The sequence below is a fragment of the Camponotus vicinus genome, unplaced genomic scaffold, assembly GCF_025532165.1.
Source record: "Camponotus vicinus isolate PSW18456_S1 unplaced genomic scaffold, iyCamVici1.0 SCAF_4, whole genome shotgun sequence".
Classification (NCBI taxonomy): Eukaryota; Metazoa; Arthropoda; class Insecta; order Hymenoptera; family Formicidae; genus Camponotus; species Camponotus vicinus.
Window position 1 is genome coordinate 9,262,578 of NW_028141976.1, and position 22,313 is coordinate 9,284,890.

General features: G+C 36.4%; 1 protein-coding gene and 1 pseudogene across 1 annotated transcript; both read left to right on the forward strand.

Moving 5' to 3' along the window:
* LOC145970600 (protein kinase C and casein kinase substrate in neurons protein 1-like) overlaps positions 1-22,313 on the forward strand; it is a 39,213-nt pseudogene that overhangs the window by 9,186 nt on the left and 7,714 nt on the right.
* LOC145969730 (uncharacterized) lies at positions 7,988-13,771 on the forward strand. Its single transcript, XM_083095934.1, has 2 exons — positions 7,988-8,012; positions 12,636-13,771. The coding sequence occupies exons 1-2, from the start codon at positions 7,988-7,990 to the stop codon at positions 13,769-13,771; spliced, it is 1,161 nt and encodes a 386-aa protein (XP_082952060.1).

The window sequence follows — 22,313 nt, forward strand, 5'->3', positions numbered from 1 at the left end:
ACATCTATCGAACGTCTATCGAACGCCAACGAACGGGCCAGGAACGTCTATCGAACGGCTATCGAACGGGTCAGAAACAACTGTGAACGAGGCTACGGACTACTTAGAAGCGACTACCAACAGGGTCAATTACGGCAACAAACGGCTGCGAACAGCTATCGAACGGGGCAGGAACAGCTAACGAACGGCTATCGAACGGGTCAGAAACGGCTGTCGAACGGGGCAGGAACGGCAACTAACAGCTATCGAACGGGTCAGAAACGGCTATCGAACGGCAACTAACAGCTATCGAACGGGTCAGAAACGGCTATCGAACGGAGCAGGAACGGCAACTAACAGCTATCGAACGGCTGTCGAACGGCTACGAACGGTAGCGGACGATACAGAACGGCTATTGAAAAACGACAAACGGTAGTGAACGGCTCAGAAACGAAGAGCTAAAGAGTGGCAACGAATGATAAAACGCACGGTGATACTCGGGGCACATATCGTTTGATCGACGAATCGAAACAACTATGTTGTTTCTTCGCTTCCTCGGTTATTCCCGATCGTCGATCCATCGTTGTTTCGATTCGTCGATCAAACGATATGTGCCCCGAGTATCACCGTGCGTTTTATCATTCGTTGCCACTCTTTAGCTCTTCGTTTCTGAGCCGTTCACTACCGTTTGTCGTTTTTCAATAGCCGTTCTGTATCGTCCGCTACCGTTCGTAGCCGTTCGACAGCCGTTCGATAGCTGTTAGTTGCCGTTCCTGCTCCGTTCGATAGCCGTTTCTGACCCGTTCGATAGCTGTTAGTTGCCGTTCCTGCCCCGTTCGACAGCCGTTTCTGACCCGTTCGATAGCCGTTCGTTAGCTGTTCCTGCCCCGTTCGATAGCTGTTCGCAGCCGTTTGTTGCCGTAATTGACCCTGTTGGTAGTCGCTTCTAAGTAGTCCGTAGCCTCGTTCACAGTCGTTTCTGACCCGTTCGATAGCCGTTCGATAGACGTTCCTGGCCCGTTCGTTGGCGTTCGATAGACGTTCGATAGATGTTCCTGGCCCGTTCGTTGGAGTTCGATAGACGTTCTTGACCCGTTTGTTGCCGTCCTTGGCCCTGTTGGTAGTCCGTAGCCTCGTTCACAGTCGTTTCTGACCCGTTCGATAGCCGTTCGACAGCCATAAACATTATTTTCCACAGTAAAATTCTAAAAATAATAGACGTTTATTTTTTTAATTAATTATAAAATTTTTATAAACCTAGTACATTTGCATCTCATATCTTTAATGCTCTGTGCATATCTCACTTCATATTGACAGTATAGTTTGCTATTTAAATATTATATAAGATTATATTTGTTTTTGCATTTATCTTTGAATCATCCATTTTGCCGGAAATATTTGAATTTTAGATCCTAGGTATGAAACATTGAATTCAATTAAAAATCGATTTAGCGATTAATAGCACTGTACCCTAAATAATTGCACTAAATAAATTTTATTTTGGTCGTCTCAATTAATTAAACGAAAATTAAATTAGTGAAGTGGATATAATATACATTTTCATTAAAATAAAATGAATCTTCTTTTAAATGAGTATTGCATAGCTTAAAATTAAATCAAGAGTGATTGGGATATAATTGGTAAAAAGCATAATTTGAAGCATTGTTACGATTTTAAAATTAGTGCATAGAAAGTATAGTGTTTAGACACTGTCACATATTTCATATTATGATAATAATTTTTTAATAAAATTATAAAACTAACAAATTAAAATTCATAATTTTTTAAAATAGTTTTATATAATCATACAAATTTAAAAAATGCATATTTTATTGTTAAGATATTAAATATACAATGTAGGTTTACGATCTTTAATAACATTCAAAAATATATTATATTTAAATTGCATAGGTTTTAAATAGAAGCGTGCGTCTAAATTAAAAATAAAAAACCGTTTATCAAGTCTGAGCTGTATATTTCATTCCATTCTTAACACGATTCCTTATTTCATTCCTTATTTCAGTTTCTCCAAAACAAAAAGTTTTGAATAATTCCTTAGTAATCGAGGCATCTTGAGAAAACCAAATATCACTCGTTCCTATTTACACGTCGACAACAATGTTGACTAGCTTTTCTTTTTTTAGTTGTATACTGCTTGTAAAAAGTTTTTGTAACGAATGAATACACTTAATATGCTAAAAATTATACTCACTGGTACAATATTATGTAGTAACCACTATAGTGAATACTGACGATGTCCTATTATCAACGTACTGGAAGATATTATTCCATAAAGTTACTGTACCATACAGTAGAAATATATTACCTCTACTTTTATTATATGCTTAAGAGAGAAGATGTGATTGTTTGTATTGTTAAGAAGATAAGATTTGAATAAATATATCAAACAAAAGAGAGAGAAAATTGAAGTAATATATACGATACTTTTTTGTAAAACGCAAGAAGATAAAAACTAATTAGAAAGAAATTGCTGCGCATTCCAACATTCTATTCTGTCAAACAATAAGCGTATTTGCCTAAACTACATATTCCACATAACGATTCGGATAGCGTAATAATTTTTCCGGCATTTTATGATTTTAATTAAATTTCTTTGCCTATAAATTATTTTTAATAAAAGATTTATTATTCATTATTATATATTTTTTATAATTATGTAATTTTTTGAATATGATATTAGTATACACTTCAATATGACATATTCAATAATTGCTTGATTATATTTCATTAATTTTTGTGATTTCCTTAAAAATATTACGTGACTGATATAAATATGGAACTTTTTTATTTCAAGACAAAATTTATACATGTATGTGCTAAAGAGATAGATTATTGATTTTCATATTCTCTTTTTTGCTTATAAAACTTATGGTTAATGCCCATCATATAATAAAGCGGAACATATAAAAAAAAAATGGAAACTAATTTTTCAACGAAATCGAAATGCAAATCGATCGAATGCTATCAATTTTTTATTTAATACACTGTACTTAAATGCAGTGTAAAAGAATACACATTTAGTTATTAAAAATTCTTAATAGATCCGCAGAATTCCTTTCTTAATTTTTTTGCCTTTCTATCTACTATATCTCTACTTCTTCTTTTCATTTTTGCTATCTTATCTTATTTTTTTTTTATTTATTTATGCAATATTACAAAAAAATTAATAAAGATTCGCAAAATATATGAGGAATTATCAAAACAGATAAATAAAATTTGTAGCTTGAGTTTATATATAATGGATTCATTTTATTTAATTCTAAACGCTCCGGCAATGAAGTCTACACCATTCAAATTTTAATTTTAATTTAACACATATGCGAGCAGTAAGTTTTACATTTCTGGTCGTTCTTATATTATATATTATATTATTTTTATCTACTTATATGTTTTAATTTTATGTTACTTATTTTACTTTCACTTTCGCCTATGTGCATTTATTTTTGATCAAATATGAATTTAAGATATATTAATTGTAGATATAGAGAGAATTGCAATTTAATGAAACAAAGATTTATACATATTCAACAAATATATTTCGACAAAATTTATTATAGTTAAATTAGGATTTTTATATAGTTTTTGAACATATATAGATTAATTAACTAATTATTTTTCCCAATACATAAATGATTTTTAATTTTATAGTTTAATTTAAGTAACAAATATTTCTGCAAACAGAAATTTATTTGTTTTAAAATATACAAATAATAATATTTATAATTCGAAAACAGCAACTATTATTTACTAGGAATTTTTGCATTGTGTTTTTGTTGCAAAGAGAAATGGTTAGAAATATGTTAAATTATGTATATCGCCAAAATTATCTCAGGTATCCCAGTATAACTTACAGAAGCATAGTAATTAATTGAAAGAATCGGTAGTATGCATGGTACAGTTACGGATATAAGCTGCTAACATCGCAATGCAACATATATTAAGTCTTTCTGTAAAAATACTTCTTATACCATAACGATTCGTATGAAACATGATCAACATTATTACTCTGAAATATTAAAATGAAGTTACATTTGAATTATAAGAACGCTTTTATTTTAAATTTAAATGAAAATAAGAATCAATGGCATAACATATATTTCTCGATAATAAAACTGATCATTATAATTATCATTTCGTATAGAAGAGATATACATTTATATTATAAAAAAAAAATACATAAAGGAAAAAGATTTGAAAATAGACGTGCATATGTAGATTTTATTAATTTTATTTATATGTGTATATATTTATATATACATATACATTCCATTTTCCATTGTCTTTAAATGTGTATGATTTATTAATAACTTGAAAGAAATTTCTAACAATATATGTTTAAGTTTTATATATACCCACAGTTATATGGAAAATATTAAATTATAATTCAATATTATAATAATTATAAAAAATATAATTTATCCTTTTGCTCTGAAATTAATTTCTTAGCCATAACTTTTAATTCTTTCCTGAATTTGTACGTGGAAAAGCATTCAGAAATATCACTTCAGCATGAAGTTTGTATTGATCATCATCATGTTATTTGCCACTAAGTCTATTAATTCTTGTTCTGTCACCTACACATACACAATTTGATCATTGTAGTATATTTGATAAAACATTTTATATACTTTGCATTAGAAAATAATCTGAACGTAATTATCATAGCACATGTATGCAATTAATGTTTAAATTATAATCTGCAATTTATTATTAAAAAGGGAAATAGAAATTTACAAGTTCAATAATATAGAAATAGAACCCTTGGCGAAGGACAGTGATTACGATAGTGTCAATAGTGACGATATTCTTGATGAAAAGTTACAAAAGAACAGCGAAATTTAAGCATACCTGAAATAATAACATTAAACGAAGCAACAAAGATATGTTGCATTTCTTATTACTATATGGAAAATGGATCGAAATATTGTACCGAATGCTTTCTAGAAGACCCGTATCAGTTTGAAGAAACTAGTTCTGTTCGGGAACATAGAACCATAGGTTGTAGCAATATGGATAATATGTCATGCAAATGGTGCAAAAAAAAATGTTTGAATCAAATATTGCCCTGCAACATGTGCCCTATTTGCACAAATTAAAATAGATGAGTCATGGATAACATTGTAAGTATCTTTTAATTTATTATATATCAAAAGTATCTTAAAATAAATTATTAAATAATTTAAACTAATGAAATGCATATGTTTTCTTCTGTTTTCAGAAACGGCTTCCCCACATAGCCCGACGGCCTATTTTATATATTATTTTTTCTTTTATATTGTATACTTTTTTTATTAAACTCACACATTTAAATAAATTATATATTTTTAATTGTAACAAAAAAAATTGCAATTATTTACACGCCTTTCCCTTGCGCTCCAATCCTTTGCGTGCTCTCGCATTAATTATAAGTCTCGCTATCGTTCTCTCTTGTACGCGTTCTCTCTCACACGCGCGGCAAGGGTGTAAAGCAGTCGAATATTGGTATCATAAACAGAAAACATAAAAAGAAGGAAGGTTCCAAGATCCATTTCTCTTCATAGGAATACTGTTCATATTGTTTATACCGAGCGTAGAAAAAGACTATGAAAGGATCATGAATGGTTAATATATACAGTGGGTGTAAAAAATATTCGTACACTAGTGTAACCCTTCCAGTTTTGAGATCTTTATAATTCCTACAGCGGAGAGTAACATTCGATTTCAATCTCAGTCGTGTATTGTCCGAAAAGAGAGCGTCAGCGAGTTTAACCGTGGTATTTCTTTTTCCGTGTGTGTGTGTGTGTGTGTGTGTGTGTGTGTGTGTGTGTGTGTGTGTGTGATTATTTCTTACGCTGCAAATAAAATGGATTCTATTTTTCATTTTTCATTTTGGAAGAGGAGTTTTGTAGAGCTCTTATTTTCTGTGATACTAAAAGTGGTATTTGTCTGGAAGGTAGGTAGTGTTTTTGTGAAAACAATTGTGCGTATGTGTATGTGGATTTTTAATATATATTATTTTATAGTACCCCGATGATGTCAAAATTCCCGGGTTCATCAACATACAGCATCGACGCAACGTGCGGGCGGAGCGCTGGAACGCGCTACACGATCTCGCGGAGGAATGGGGCGACACCCCGGAGAGTCGCCAGGATAATGATGTAAATGGATCGTGGAGATATCTCGACATTTTTAATCTGCGGCTGCTCTTCGGGATGGAGTCCCTATTTGACGAAATCTGCGAACTATCGGTTATAAGATACGAAGAGAACAGAATAATCGAAGAGGAGAGAATACGGGAAATACAAAGAAGACTGGGAGAGGAAAGAAGAAGACGGTTACTGGAATACTGGTACGGCTCTGCAGTTCCAGGGGGCTAAGGTACATATTTCTTTTTAAAATTTTTAAATTAGTTTTTTTTATTTTTTTTATTTTAATTAAGATAAAATTAATGTAGCGTTTTTCCTGTTTCAGGAGCTGCCTCCCCCTTACAGCCCGGCGCACCGTCCGCATTATTTTATATTCATCATTTTATTTTCTTTCCCTATATTTTATTAATTTTTAAATTTTAATATTAAGTACACACACACACACACACACACACACACACACACACAATTTGTAATACTCATACACATTTTTAAATAAATTTATATTTCAAAAAAATTGCAATTATTTACACGCCTTTTCCTTGCGCTCCAATCCTTTGCGTGCTCTCGCATTAATTAGAAGTCTCGCTATCGTTCTCTCTCGTACGCGATATTATCGTTCTCTCTCACACGCGCGGCAAGGGTACAAAGCAGTCGAACATCAGTGCTGATACATTACAATTCTTCATTAAAAAAATAAGATAAAATAAAATAAAAAAAAAAGGGGGAAAATGATTTTGGGTTAGGCCCGAAGACCCAATCCTCTTCAAATACCGCTGTTTATCAATCGGTTTATGATTGTTTATACTTGTCATAAAACATCCAACACAAGCGTCCCCCGCCCCGCCCCGCAGCCCCCGCGCCTACGAAATCCCCTCCGTCCCGCGTGACGTCATTCCACCGCGCCGCTGAGATCCCCTCGCGCCTCACCCCCCCTGAGAGGACCTGCGTTAGAACCCGCCTTGTATACCTACTGTCCTCTAGATATTCTATGGACGTCTTTTGGACATGGTGTGTTGTTAGGGTTAATTTTTCTCGTATTCAATATTTATCATGAAATGTATATAAAGAACTTGTATTAACGTAAGATCTAAAGTATATTTTTTTCCCTTAGCAGTGATGCGAAAGAGAGGACGCGGCTCACACACAGGTTCTCTGTGTGCACGTGAGCCGCATCCTCTTTCTGACATCACTGTTTATCAATTTAATTTCAAACTGAATTTAAAATAATTTATTTAATAATCTGGATTCCTTGTTGGGATTTAGAATATTAAACAGATTATTTGAAATTAGGCGGAAAAAAACTTTTAGACCAATAATTAAATTTATTTGACTTCAACAAAATTTATTAAATCCAAAGAAATATTTTTCTCTGTATATTAAGAATATCTCTTTAGAAGATTTTCCTCTTAACTTAAGAGGATCCTCTTGGCGCCTATTTTAGTGGTATATATTCTAAAGATAAGTGGCATATTCTTAAGTTAAGAATACAATTTTTTCGGTGTACTCTTAGTGGTACTTAATTTTCAGATCTGATAATATTTATTCATATATGATATCATATATGACTATATTTGGCAAAACATAATTAGATATTGACAAAATCCATATATGGCCAATTTTATATGGACTTTTTTTTCCCGGGGCATGATACCGCTATATATGAATTATTACAGAAATATAACATAGCAACATTTAAATATCATTTCTCAAGTATGTTTACGACACTATCTTGAAAAATGTTTTTGTAACATTTTTTAGGATAGTGTCGTAAACATTTTATATCAAGGTGTCTGAATGCGGACATTAACTGTTTATGCAATGTTTCTAAAACGTTTCTGCATGCATCTCCGAAACATTTCATGTTACAAAGTAATGTTTCCGAAAACTATCTGATATATTTCTTTGTGTAATGGGTAACGATGCCCGATTCGTTTGCTTCTGCGAGCAGAGTTCTCAGTTTGCACACCTGTGTGTTTTTTACCTAACATCTTTCATTCAGTACGGAGAAGATACTTTAATAGTAACTGTATGAATATATGTACGTTTCATTCCATTTCTTGCACGGTAGTAATTATTAGAAACGCAAATGACGAAACAAACTTGCAATACCAAAAAACAAAAATCACATTTCTGTATATCTGAATTTTACTAAAATTAATAATTAGGAATTTGGCTCAAATAAATAAACAAAAATTAAATCGATTTCTGAATTTTACTATTTCACAATTGTTCGGATTATTGTTAGGGATATTGTAGGGATTGATGTAAATTTAAAGACAGAAAAAAATTCCAAGGAATTCCGCGTTCCATAAATATTTGAATTCTAAATATTTGAATCATTGAATTCTAAAGTATATAAATCACCGCCCAACACCCACGCGCACGCATAGTCGGCACAATAATGATCTCGATATCGGAGATAGACACCTCTGAAAGACGGCTAACGACGTTTTTAGATGACAGATTGTGGATGTGTGATGCATGGAGGCTCAGAGTACCAAAAATCCTTAGGAATAATAAAATAGGCGACGTTCAGTTTGTATGTATATGATGTTGCATGTGTCACATGTTTCTTGACTTATGTGTCTTTCCCCCCTTTCTCTTATTACAGAAGGCTCTGCTGGTAAGCAAACTTCTGATTTAAGACGTTAGATTTAAGAAATTAGAACGCAATATATGTTTAGCACATATCTTTTTACGACACCTTTTACGCGCTTTCTTTCCTTTATTTCTTTTCACACCTTTTATCAACCCCTATAATGTCCATCTGTCTCTTCAGTTTAAATATAGCATGTTTTGCTCGCTCATGTTAGATATATAATTATTGCTTAAAATAATTATTCGGCGTATATATTTAAAGAATTGCCATATAGAGGAGAATATGACTGACATAATTTGCACCGCCGATTGATTAAACGTTACTCGTAATTACGACAGCACTCCCTTCGACGTGTATTATTGTAATTTGGTTACTCAAAACTGGTATAAACATGAGAAACGCAGCGCACGTGCATGAAATATGGATAATTCATGAGTCGATATACATAAAACTTCTTTGCACTAAATTCTTAGGACGCTCGTGGCACGCACAATGATCTCGTGCATGCGAATAATATTTTTTTCTGTAAAATTAAAAAACAACGTAAATTTTATCTCGGATGACCTTGCGTTTTAAAGAGACTTCCTTCGGAAAGTAATTGTTGAGAACTATAATTATTTAATTATGTAAAATTATTGTGATAAAAAACATTTTAAATTCATAAGAGTTATCGTATACGTTTTGTTACTATTTCCTAGTCTTAATAAAAATCTTAAAAAGAAACTAAGAAAAACTTTAAATTTTTATGTTGAAATTAATTATGATAAAAATTTATACATAAAATATATTCAACTTTTATATTAATTATTATATTTTAACAAGAAATAACCGTTTTTAAATTGTCTGAGGAATATAACAATACATTTCAGTATTAATATGAAAATGTTTTGGAACGCATTAGTTATTGTAAAGAACGGCTATTAGTTTGTACGTTATTTACATGTAGTTGCATGATGAGATAAACACTAAGTAGATTAAATAATAGGTAGTTTGATGTAGTAAATAGGCAGATACATATACATATATATATATATATATATATATCTTTGCGCATTTTTTGATGTAAAATCATTATATATATTTTTTTTATCTCCTTCTTTAATGTGGCATTATCATGTTTATTATCGCAAAAAAACCATTTTTTGTAGCTCTTGGCGATAAGCTAGATAAATTTAAAGGTAAAGAATTGAGATTATCTGTTAAAAAATGTCCTTTTAATTAACATTTGAGTAGTTAGTACTAGGCCGGTTCTAACGCAGGGATCTCAGGGGGATGAGGGGCGAGGGGATCTCAGCGGCGCGGGGGAATGACGTCACGCAGGATGGAGGGGGGATGACGTCACGCGGGACGGAGGGAATTTCGATGGCGCGGGGGCTGCGGGGCGGGGGACGCACGTATAAACAAAAATGGCGGTATTCCTATGAAGAAGATTTTGGGTCTCTCTCTATTCCTCCCTCTCTCTCGCTCTCTCTTTATCCCTTTATATTTCTATCCCTCTCTCTCCCTCTCCATCCCTCTATCCCTCTATCTATCTCTTTATCCCTTTTATCTCTCTTTCTCTCTCTGTATTATCGCAAGTATACAATATTAGTCATAAACTTATATTTTGAGATATTTCGGGGTCCGACGTTTTCGAGCAATCTGTGAATCATAGCGAGATAACAACACATTTTTGAGATATTATACAATATTACCAGTTAACAAACAATATAAATAGAAGTATTCTTTGAAGGATTGGGTGGATGGAAATGCGTGCGAAGAAATTACGTCATGATTTTGTTACAATTAAAAATATATATATAATTTATTTAAATGTGTGTGTTTAATAAAAAGTATACAATATAAAAAAATAATAATAATAATATATAAAATAGACCGTCGGGCTATGTTGGGGAAGCCGTTTCTGAAAACAGAAGAAAACATACGCATTTCATTAGTTTAAATTATTTTAATAATTTATTTTAAAATACTTTTGATATACAGGGTGACCCATTTTAACTTAGGCAGCCAAATAACTCGAAAAATAAGCAAGATAGAGAAAAATGTTTTAGACAAAAGTTGTATGGTTTCGAGGGGGCCATAAGATGGTATCATTGGTTTGACCTTGAAGAGTCATTTGAAGGTCACGTGAAGGTCACTTCAATTTTTTTAAATGGAACATCCTATATATTTTTGTACATTCTTGTAGCTCATCTCAAGAGCTTTCCAAAACACTATAATTAAGTACATTTTCGTTAAGTACTTTTTGAGTTATGAGGCTTGAAATAATTTCTTAATTTTACATAAACCGTAAAATATCTTGTAAAATATTCATTTTTCGATTACCTTACCTTAATAGTTTTATGTACAAAATAATGAGAGGAATCAATTGGTGTAAAGAAAACACATAGTTGTTTCGAAGAAAAAATATGTAATTTGCAATTAACAATTCCATATTTTTTCTTAAAAACAACTATGTGTTTTCTTTACACCAATTGATTCCTCTCATTATTTTGTACATAAAAGTATTAAGGTAAGATAATCGAAAAATGAATATTTTACAAGATATTTTACGGTTTATGTAAAATTAAGAAATTATTTCAAGCCTCATAACTCAAAAAGTACTTAACGGAAAGGTACTTAATTATAGTGTTTTGGAAAGCTCTCGAAATAAGCTACAAGAATGTACAAAAATATATAGGGTATTCCATTTAAAAAAATTGAAGTGACCTTCACGTGACCTTCAAAGGACTCTTCAAGGTCAAACCAATGATACCATCTTATGGCCCCCTCGAAACCATACAACTTTTGTCTAAAACATTTTTCTCTATCTTGCTTATTTTTCGAGTTATTTGGCTGCCTAAGTTAAAATGGGTCACCCTGTATAATAAATTAAGATACTTACAATGTTATCCATCATCTATTTTAATTTGTGCAAATAGGGCACATGTTGCAGGCCAATATTTGATTCAAAGATCTTCTGCACTCTTTGCATGACATATTTTCCAAATGAACATAAGCTATGGTTCTATGTTCTCGAACAGCACTAGTTTCTTCATACTGATCCGGTGCTTCTAGAAAGCATTCGATACAAAATTTTAATCCATTTTCCATGTAGTAATATGAAATGCAACATATCTTTGTTGCTTGATTGTATGTCATTATTTCAGATATGCTTAAATCTCGCTGTTTCTTTTGTAACCGTTCATCAAGAATATCGACACTATTGTCACTATCATAATCACTGTCCTTCGCCAAGGGTTCTATATCAGATCCATCATCTTCCATCTCTCTCCTCTCTCTCTCCTCTCTCTCTATCTCCATCCGCTCCGCCACAACTGGATCCATCCAATAATCGTAATCATCATCCGTATCGTCGTCGATGATAATTACGTTTTCTTCAGCCATTGCACAAGACTAACGAAACACAGAAGAGCAACGAAAGAAATGATACTCTAGTGCAGCAGACCACCGAAACACAGAAGAGCAACGAAAGAAATGATACTCTAGTGCAGCAGAGTCCTCTTCATTATATTTTTTTAACATACACAATATAAATAGAAGTATTCTTTGAAGGATTGGGCGGATGGAAATACGTAGATAACAACACATTTTTGAGATATTTCGGGGTCCGACGTTTTCGAGCAATCTGTGAATCATAGCGAGATAACAACACATTTTCAACCCTAGGTTCAGTTACAAAAATTTTTTTCTTTTGTGCCTTCAACAATCTCTGAAAGTTTGTTGGCTGAATATAAGAAGGATCGAAGCGCATCAGATCATAGTACGTGATTTGAAAGCGCATCGACACGACGGTATAGCAAAGGTATAGTCAAAAAGTATAGTGTTCTGTCAGAAAGTAGTGTTCTGTCAGTGTTGTGTGATAATATATATATATATATATATATATATATATTGTGTGATTATATATAAAATGGAAAACATCGAACAGACTGAACGCGACCTGGTGGAGCAATCCAGCCAAATTGCCACCTTGGGCGAATATTTTGCATGGCTACAACGATGCAACGAGTACATCGAGTCGCTGGAAGAGCAAAGTCGGATCAAACGACCACGATTATCGATCGGGAATCGACAATCGCTGATTGCTCGAATCGCGCGACTCGAAGGTGCAAAGACTCGATTGCAGAGACAGTTTATACCCAGTGGTGGTAATTACAGTGGCGACAATAACGCGGGTGCCGGATGTAGCGCGCATCAAAATGAACTTGTGTGGCGCGAGATTGATACCGCGTTCGATAACCGTATTCTAACCGGTGCTGTGATTAACGCAAACCATATCGAACCTCGTCAATTTCTCGAGGACGCCAAAGACATCGTGCTCGAGCAAGTGCAAGACGTTATAAGAAGATACAACAGTGTAAAATTGAACACTATATTCAACGGTGAATTTGTGTCGGGTGATAAGCGTGCAAATAAAAGTACCAATACGAGAAACTGTGAACTCTTTCACACATCCGATTTACACGAGTGGTACGAGCGTCGCGTTATCGAACCCACTCTAGCATCGCTGGAAGAATTTCAGGAACGCGATAGCGGGTGGGCATTGTCGCGAATATTGAATTTGACTGTAAATATAAATAAGTATAATCCTATGCGCGCGGGATGTTATATTAAATTGCCGCGAGAAATTATGATGAAGAGAGCTGTAATTAATGTACAATCCAGAGACAATGCGTGTTTCGCGTGGGCAGTGGTGGCCGCTCTATACCCCGCTGAAAGAGACACAAATCGGGAATCTTCATATCCCCACTATACGACGGTGTTAAATGTACAAAATATTGAGTTTCCGATGACGTTGAACCAACTAAAAAAGTTTGAACATATAAACAATATCTCCATCAACGTGTACAGCATCAAGAAGGAGAACAGCATTGTCCCGGTACGTCTTTCGGAGCAAAAACGAAATAAACACGTCAATCTGTTGTATGTGGAAGACGGTAACAGCGTCGGACATTTCGCATGGATCAAAATATCGCGACTTGTCAGTTCACAGTTGAGTAAAAAGGATCACAAGATATATATCTGTGATCGGTACGTATAATTTAAATAGTTTATGTAATTATAAAATATAATGCATTGCATAAATCTTTAATTTAAATATTCTTTTACAGATGCTTGCACTATTTCGGATCGGAGGACAAGTTGCAGTCACATACGGTAGACTGCGGAAAAATAAACGACTGCGCTATCCGATTGCCGAGCGATAAGGACAAGTGGCTCGAGTTCAACAACTACACGAGGAAAGAGCGGCTTCCATTTGTGATCTATGCCGATTTGGAATGTGCGTTGACAAAGACTAACGAAGAAAAAAATTATCAGCATCATAAGGTATTTAGTATAGCGTATTATATGCATTGTTCGTTCGACGACTCGTTATCCGCATACCATTCTCGCCGCAGTATTGATTGTATCGCGTGGTTCGCCGAAGAACTTAAAAATTTAGCGTTACGTGTAAAGAATATTTTAATGACTACAAATGTCTCCATGGTAAATTTAACATCGGACGAGTGGGAAAAATTTCACAGCGCAACGCATTGCCATATTTGCGAAAAACCGTTTACGCAAGAAGACGATACACGCGTACGCGATCATTGTCATTTGACCGGACGATATAGGGGTCCCGCGCACTCAAATTGCAATCTAAATTACAAAGAATCATTATATATTCCGATAGTCTTCCACAATTTATCAGGTTACGACGCGCATTTCATTATCGAGGATATAGCCACAGCGTTCGAAGGGAAAATCGAATTACTTCCAATAACCAAGGAAAAATATATATCGTTTACAAAAACTGTTAAAGTTGCACAAGACAATTGGAAAAATTATATAAAATTAAGTTTTATCGATTCGTACAAATTTCTTACGGCAAGTCTCGACAAATTGGCATCTTATCTAGACAAAGACAAATTCAAAATTTTAAAATCAGAATTTCAAAATTTATCTGCAGAAAATTTCAGTTTATTAACACGGAAAGGCGTCTTTCCGTACGAATACGTCGACTCTGTAGATAGGTTGCAAGATACGTGTTTACCACCGCGCGAATCGTTTTACAGTTCTTTGACCGGTGAAACTATATCCGAGAGCGATTACGCGCACGCCGAGAACATCTGGACGCGATTCTCCATTCGAACGCTAGACGAGTATAGCGATTTGTACCTGAAAATCGACGTCTTGTTATTAGCCGATATTTTTGAAAACTTTCGCGATAGTTGCATCAAAAGTTACGGACTCGACCCCGCGTATTATTATACTCTTCCCGGATACACGTGGGATGCCATGTTAAAGCATACAAAGATTACATTCGAATTGCTTACCGACATCGACATGGTCATGTTTATCGAACGCGGTATACGCGGTGGTCTGAGTCAGTGTTCCAACAGATACGCGCGCGCTAATAACAAGTACATGCAACAATCGTACGATCCATCGAAACCATCGTCGTACTTGATGTATTTCGATATAAATAATTTGTACGGATGGGCAATGTGTCAACCGTTGCCCTATGCCGATTTTCGATGGGTCGACGACGTGTCGAATTTTGACGTAGCATCGATCGCGTTAGATTCGCCTACGGGTTATATCCTCGAAGTCGATCTCGAGTATCCGCAACATCTTCACGATACGCACATTGACCTACCGTTTTGCCCGACACGCGACAAGCCGCCCGGCAAGCGGCAAGACAAACTCCTCGCAACGCTATACGATAAGAAGCGTTACGTGATACACTACCGTAACCTACAGCAATGTACGCGACACGACCTTCGCGTTACAAAAATACATCGCATATTACAATTTACACAATCTCCGTGGCTTCGCAGTTATATCGAATTAAATACACAGTTTAGAACACTCGCGAAAAATGATTTTGAAAAAAATTTATATAAACTGATGAATAACGCGGTATTTGGTAAGACGATGGAAAATGTGCGTAATCGTGTCGATGTAAAATTATTAACAAAGTGGGACGGACGATACGGAGCAGAAGCAATGATAGCGAAACCAAATTTTCATAGTAGAAGCGTCTTTTCGGAAAATTTGGTTGCCATAGAATTACGCAAACTTGAAGTGAAATTTTATAAACCAATCTATGTCGGCATGTGCATACTCGACATTTCTAAAACGTGCTTGTACGAATTTCATCATGAGTACATGTCACCGCTATATCGTGATAAATGCCGGGTAATGTACACCGACACAGACAGTCTTATATACCACATTGAGTGCGAAGATGTCTATGAAAATATGAAACATGATATCGCTAGTTTCGATACGAGCGATTATCCAATTGATAACGCGTACGGTATACCGCTCGTGAATAAAAAAGTACCGGGTTTAATGAAAGATGAAAATAACGGCGCGATAATGACCGAATTCGTCGGGCTTAGAGCAAAAATGTATGCGATGAGAGTGGACGGGAAAAAGGATACGAAGAAGGTTAAAGGTGTCAAAAGTAACGTTGTTGCGAGAACGATAACATTCGACGATTACACGCGGTGTCTGAATGACGAAATAGAAATGATACGACAGCAATCTTGCATAAGATCGAAATTGCACAAAGTGTATACCGTCCGCGAGACGAAAATTGCTCTGAATCCGTACGATGACAAGCGGTATATCGTACCTGATTCGACCGACACATTACCATGGGGACATTATAGGATACCCTTATAATATAATATATATAATGTAATGTAATATAGTATGTGATATAATGTCAGATATTATTTTTGTATATGTATCTCATATGTATATGTATTTCATATATTGTATTATATACGATTATTGGAAAGGATGTATTAATAAAGATTTTTGTATTTTTATATATTTCATGTATATTTTTTATATGTTGTACATATTTTTTCTTAAATTTAAAAATAAATACAATTTGTATGAATTAAATCACATTGTCCTTATGTATCCAAGAATTGTGCGAATTGTCAAATCCCAACCATTTCACGTAAACCTCGTTATCCCTCCTACGCAGTATTTTCTCCACGAGATACACGTCCGGATAATTCGCGCAATGCAACTCGTACTCGTAGAACGCTCCAGCAATAGATTTTTTGCGATAATCCTCCAGTAGATAGCTTACGGGATTAGTATGTTGTACTTTTGCAATTTTAAACACTTCGGTTGTCCAATTTGGCGTGTAACCTTTCTCGAAAACTGTCTTGTACTTGCTAACGCGTACCGAGTTACCTACTTTGAATTTCGCCGGACCCGCGATATTTACATGGTTGTACACAGTAGCCAAGAGTCTTTCAGCGATCGCGGGAGTAACGTCGACGGGTCGCATACCGATAGTTCGATGCTTGCGCGCGTTGTAATCCGATACGAGTCGCGGCAACGCGCTGATCCACTTGTAAGATCCGTTCAGCGTAAACATCTTCCACATGTCGTTTTTCAGCGTGCGATTGAATCGCTCAACGATCGATGCCTTCAATACCGAATATGTAGAATAGTGATTGATGTCATGTTTCCGCATGAGCCGTTGCACGTCAGCGTTATAAAATTCCTTCCCCATATCAGTCTGTAAGTTTTTCGGACATCTTTTGCTATCTCGAATTATCTCGGCGATAGCGTCAGCTGTCTCGCTTCCACCTTTACTCTTGAGTGGTATGGCCCACGCGTGCTTGCTCAACGCATCTATGACTGTGAGTATGTAGTGGTAACCTCTGTTGAAACGAGAGTACGGACGCATCTCGACAATGTCAGCTTGCCACAGGTCATCGTATCCCCGCACTATGACGTGTCTTCGGGGAAAATTTTTTCTCGCCGGCGCGTGCAATTCGTTCACCAACTGCCGTTTCTCTAAACTATGTTGTTTCTTCACTTCCTCGGTTATTCCCGATCGCCGATCCATCGTTGTTTCGATTCGTCGATCAAACGATGTGTGCCTCGAGTATCACCGTGCGTTTTATCATTCGTTGCTAGACGTTCCTGGCCCGTTCGATAGCCGTTCAAAGCTGTTCGATAGCCGTTCATAGCCGTTCGTAGCTGTTCGATAGCCGTTCGATAGCCGTTCGATAGCTGTTCATAGCTGTTCGATAGCCATTCATAGCTGTTCGATAGCCGTTCCCAACCCGTTCGATAAACCTTTGTAGATGCTCATAGCTGTTCGATAACCGTTTTAGCTGTTCGATAGCCGTTCCCAACCCGTTCGATAAACCTTTGTAGATGTTTAATAATTGTACAATAGCCGTTCCTAAATCGTTCACTACAGCCGCTCATTACAGGTTGATAGCCGTTTCTGAATTAGTGTTAATCGCACGCCGAAGCTCGTTTATCGCAGTCTGCAAAGCTCGCACATCCTTCTCGAACGCAGTCAGCTTCTCGTCTGATTCTTTCTGCTGACTGCGTTCGAGAAGGATGTGCGAGCTTTGCAGACTGCGATAAACGAGCTTCGGCGTGCGATTAACACTAATTCAGAAACGGCTATCAACCTGTAATGAGCGGCTGTAGTGAACGATTTAGGAACGGCTATTGTACAATTATTAAACATCTACAAAGGTTTATCGAACGGGTTGGGAACGGCTATCGAACAGCTAAAACGGTTATCGAACAGCTATGAGCATCTACAAAGGTTTATCGAACGGGTTGGGAACGGCTATCGAACAGCTATGAATGGCTATCGAACAGCTATGAACAGCTATCGAACGGCTATCGAACGGCTATCGAACAGCTACGAACGGCTATGAACGGCTATCGAACAGCTTTGAACGGCTATCGAACGGGCCAGGAACGTCTAGCAACGAATGATAAAACGCACGGTGATACTCGAGGCACACATCGTTTGATCGACGAATCGAAACAACGATGGATCGGCGATCGGGAATAACCGAGGAAGTGAAGAAACAACATAGTTTAGAGAAACGGCAGTTGGTGAACGAATTGCACGCGCCGGCGAGAAAAAATTTTCCCCGAAGACACGTCATAGTGCGGGGATACGATGACCTGTGGCAAGCTGACATTGTCGAGATGCGTCCGTACTCTCGTTTCAACAGAGGTTACCACTACATACTCACAGTCATAGATGCGTTGAGCAAGCACGCGTGGGCCATACCACTCAAGAGTAAAGGTGGAAGCGAGACAGCTGACGCTATCGCCGAGATAATTCAAGATAGCAAAAGATGTCCGAAAAACTTACAGACTGATATGGGGAAGGAATTTTATAACGCTGACGTGCAACGGCTCATGCGGAAACATGACATCAATCACTATTCTACATATTCGGTATTGAAGGCATCGATCGTTGAGCGATTCAATCGCACGCTGAAAAACGACATGTGGAAGATGTTTACGCTGAACGGATCTTACAAGTGGATCAGCGCGTTGCCGCGACTCGTATCGGATTACAACGCGCGCAAGCATCGAACTATCGGTATGCGACCCGTCGACGTTACTCCCGCGATCGCTGAAAGACTCTTGGCTACTGTGTACAACCATGTAAATATCGCGGGTCCGGCGAAATTCAAAGTAGGTAACTCGGTACGCGTTAGCAAGTACAAGACAGTTTTCGAGAAAGGTTACACGCCAAATTGGACAACCGAAGTGTTTAAAATTGCAAAAGTACAACATACTAATCCCGTAAGCTATCTACTGGAGGATTATCGCAAAAAATCTATTGCTGGAGCGTTCTACGAGTACGAGTTGCATTGCGCGAATTATCCGGACGTGTATCTCGTGGAGAAAATACTGCGTAGGAGGGATAACGAGGTTTACGTGAAATGGTTGGGATTTGACAATTCGCACAATTCTTGGATACATAAGGACAATGTGATTTAATTCATACAAATTGTATTTATTTTTAAATTTAAGAAAAAATATGTACAACATATAAAAAATATACATGAAATATATAAAAATACAAAAATCTTTATTAATACATCCTTTCCAATAATCGTATATAATACAATATATGAAATACATATACATATGAGATACATATACAAAAATAATATCTGACATTATATCACATACTATATTACATTACATTATATATATTATATTATAAGGGTATCCTATAATGTCCCCATGGTAATGTGTCGGTCGAATCAGGTACGATATACCGCTTGTCATCGTACGGATTCAGAGCAATTTTCGTCTCGCGGACGGTATACACTTTGTGCAATTTCGATCTTATGCAAGATTGCTGTCGTATCATTTCTATTTCGTCATTCAGACACCGCGTGTAATCGTCGAATGTTATCGTTCTCGCAACAACGTTACTTTTGACACCTTTAACCTTCTTCGTATCCTTTTTCCCGTCCACTCTCATCGCATACATTTTTGCTCTAAGCCCGACGAATTCGGTCATTATCGCGCCGTTATTTTCATCTTTCATTAAACCCGGTACTTTTTTATTCACGAGCGGTATACCGTACGCGTTATCAATTGGATAATCGCTCGTATCGAAACTAGCGATATCATGTTTCATATTTTCATAGACATCTTCGCACTCAATGTGGTATATAAGACTGTCTGTGTCGGTGTACATTACCCGGCATTTATCACGATATAGCGGTGACATGTACTCATGATGAAATTCGTACAAGCACGTTTTAGAAATGTCGAGTATGCACATGCCGACATAGATTGGTTTATAAAATTTCACTTCAAGTTTGCGTAATTCTATGGCAACCAAATTTTCCGAAAAGACGCTTCTACTATGAAAATTTGGTTTCGCTATCATTGCTTCTGCTCCGTATCGTCCGTCCCACTTTGTTAATAATTTTACATCGACACGATTACGCACATTTTCCATCGTCTTACCAAATACCGCGTTATTCATCAGTTTATATAAATTTTTTTCAAAATCATTTTTCGCGAGTGTTCTAAACTGTGTATTTAATTCGATATAACTGCGAAGCCACGGAGATTGTGTAAATTGTAATATGCGATGTATTTTTGTAACGCGAAGGTCGTGTCGCGTACATTGCTGTAGGTTACGGTAGTGTATCACGTAACGCTTCTTATCGTATAGCGTTGCGAGGAGTTTGTCTTGCCGCTTGCCGGGCGGCTTGTCGCGTGTCGGGCAAAACGGTAGGTCAATGTGCGTATCGTGAAGATGTTGCGGATACTCGAGATCGACTTCGAGGATATAACCCGTAGGCGAATCTAACGCGATCGATGCTACGTCAAAATTCGACACGTCGTCGACCCATCGAAAATCGGCATAGGGCAACGGTTGACACATTGCCCATCCGTACAAATTATTTATATCGAAATACATCAAGTACGACGATGGTTTCGATGGATCGTACGATTGTTGCATGTACTTGTTATTAGCGCGCGCGTATCTGTTGGAACACTGACTCAGACCACCGCGTATACCGCGTTCGATAAACATGACCATGTCGATGTCGGTAAGCAATTCGAATGTAATCTTTGTATGCTTTAACATGGCATCCCACGTGTATCCGGGAAGAGTATAATAATACGCGGGGTCGAGTCCGTAACTTTTGATGCAACTATCGCGAAAGTTTTCAAAAATATCGGCTAATAACAAGACGTCGATTTTCAGGTACAAATCGCTATACTCGTCTAGCGTTCGAATGGAGAATCGCGTCCAGATGTTCTCGGCGTGCGCGTAATCGCTCTCGGATATAGTTTCACCGGTCAAAGAACTGTAAAACGATTCGCGCGGTGGTAAACACGTATCTTGCAACCTATCTACAGAGTCGACGTATTCGTACGGAAAGACGCCTTTCCGTGTTAATAAACTGAAATTTTCTGCAGATAAATTTTGAAATTCTGATTTTAAAATTTTGAATTTGTCTTTGTCTAGATAAGATGCCAATTTGTCGAGACTTGCCGTAAGAAATTTGTACGAATCGATAAAACTTAATTTTATATAATTTTTCCAATTGTCTTGTGCAACTTTAACAGTTTTTGTAAACGATATATATTTTTCCTTGGTTATTGGAAGTAATTCGATTTTCCCTTCGAACGCTGTGGCTATATCCTCGATAATGAAATGCGCGTCGTAACCTGATAAATTGTGGAAGACTATCGGAATATATAATGATTCTTTGTAATTTAGATTGCAATTTGAGTGCGCGGGACCCCTATATCGTCCGGTCAAATGACAATGATCGCGTACGCGTGTATCGTCTTCTTGCGTAAACGGTTTTTCGCAAATATGGCAATGCGTTGCGCTGTGAAATTTTTCCCACTCGTCCGATGTTAAATTTACCATGGAGACATTTGTAGTCATTAAAATATTCTTTACACGTAACGCTAAATTTTTAAGTTCTTCGGCGAACCACGCGATACAATCAATACTGCGGCGAGAATGGTATGCGGATAACGAGTCGTCGAACGAACAATGCATATAATACGCTATACTAAATACCTTATGATGCTGATAATTTTTTTCTTCGTTAGTCTTTGTCAACGCACATTCCAAATCGGCATAGATCACAAATGGAAGCCGCTCTTTCCTCGTGTAGTTGTTGAACTCGAGCCACTTGTCCTTATCGCTCGGCAATCGGATAGCGCAGTCGTTTATTTTTCCGCAGTCTACCGTATGTGACTGCAACTTGTCCTCCGATCCGAAATAGTGCAAGCATCTGTAAAAG

What these genes read in the sequence shown, in the direction of transcription:
- LOC145969730 (XM_083095934.1), top strand. Translation starts at nt 7,988, where the DNA reads ATGTTACAAAGTAATGTTTCCGAAA. An exon ending in ACAAAGTAATGTTTCCGAAA is followed by an intron (nt 8,013 to 12,635) that starts ACTATCTGATAT and finishes GTGTGATTATAT; the next exon opens with ATAAAATGGAAAACATCGAA.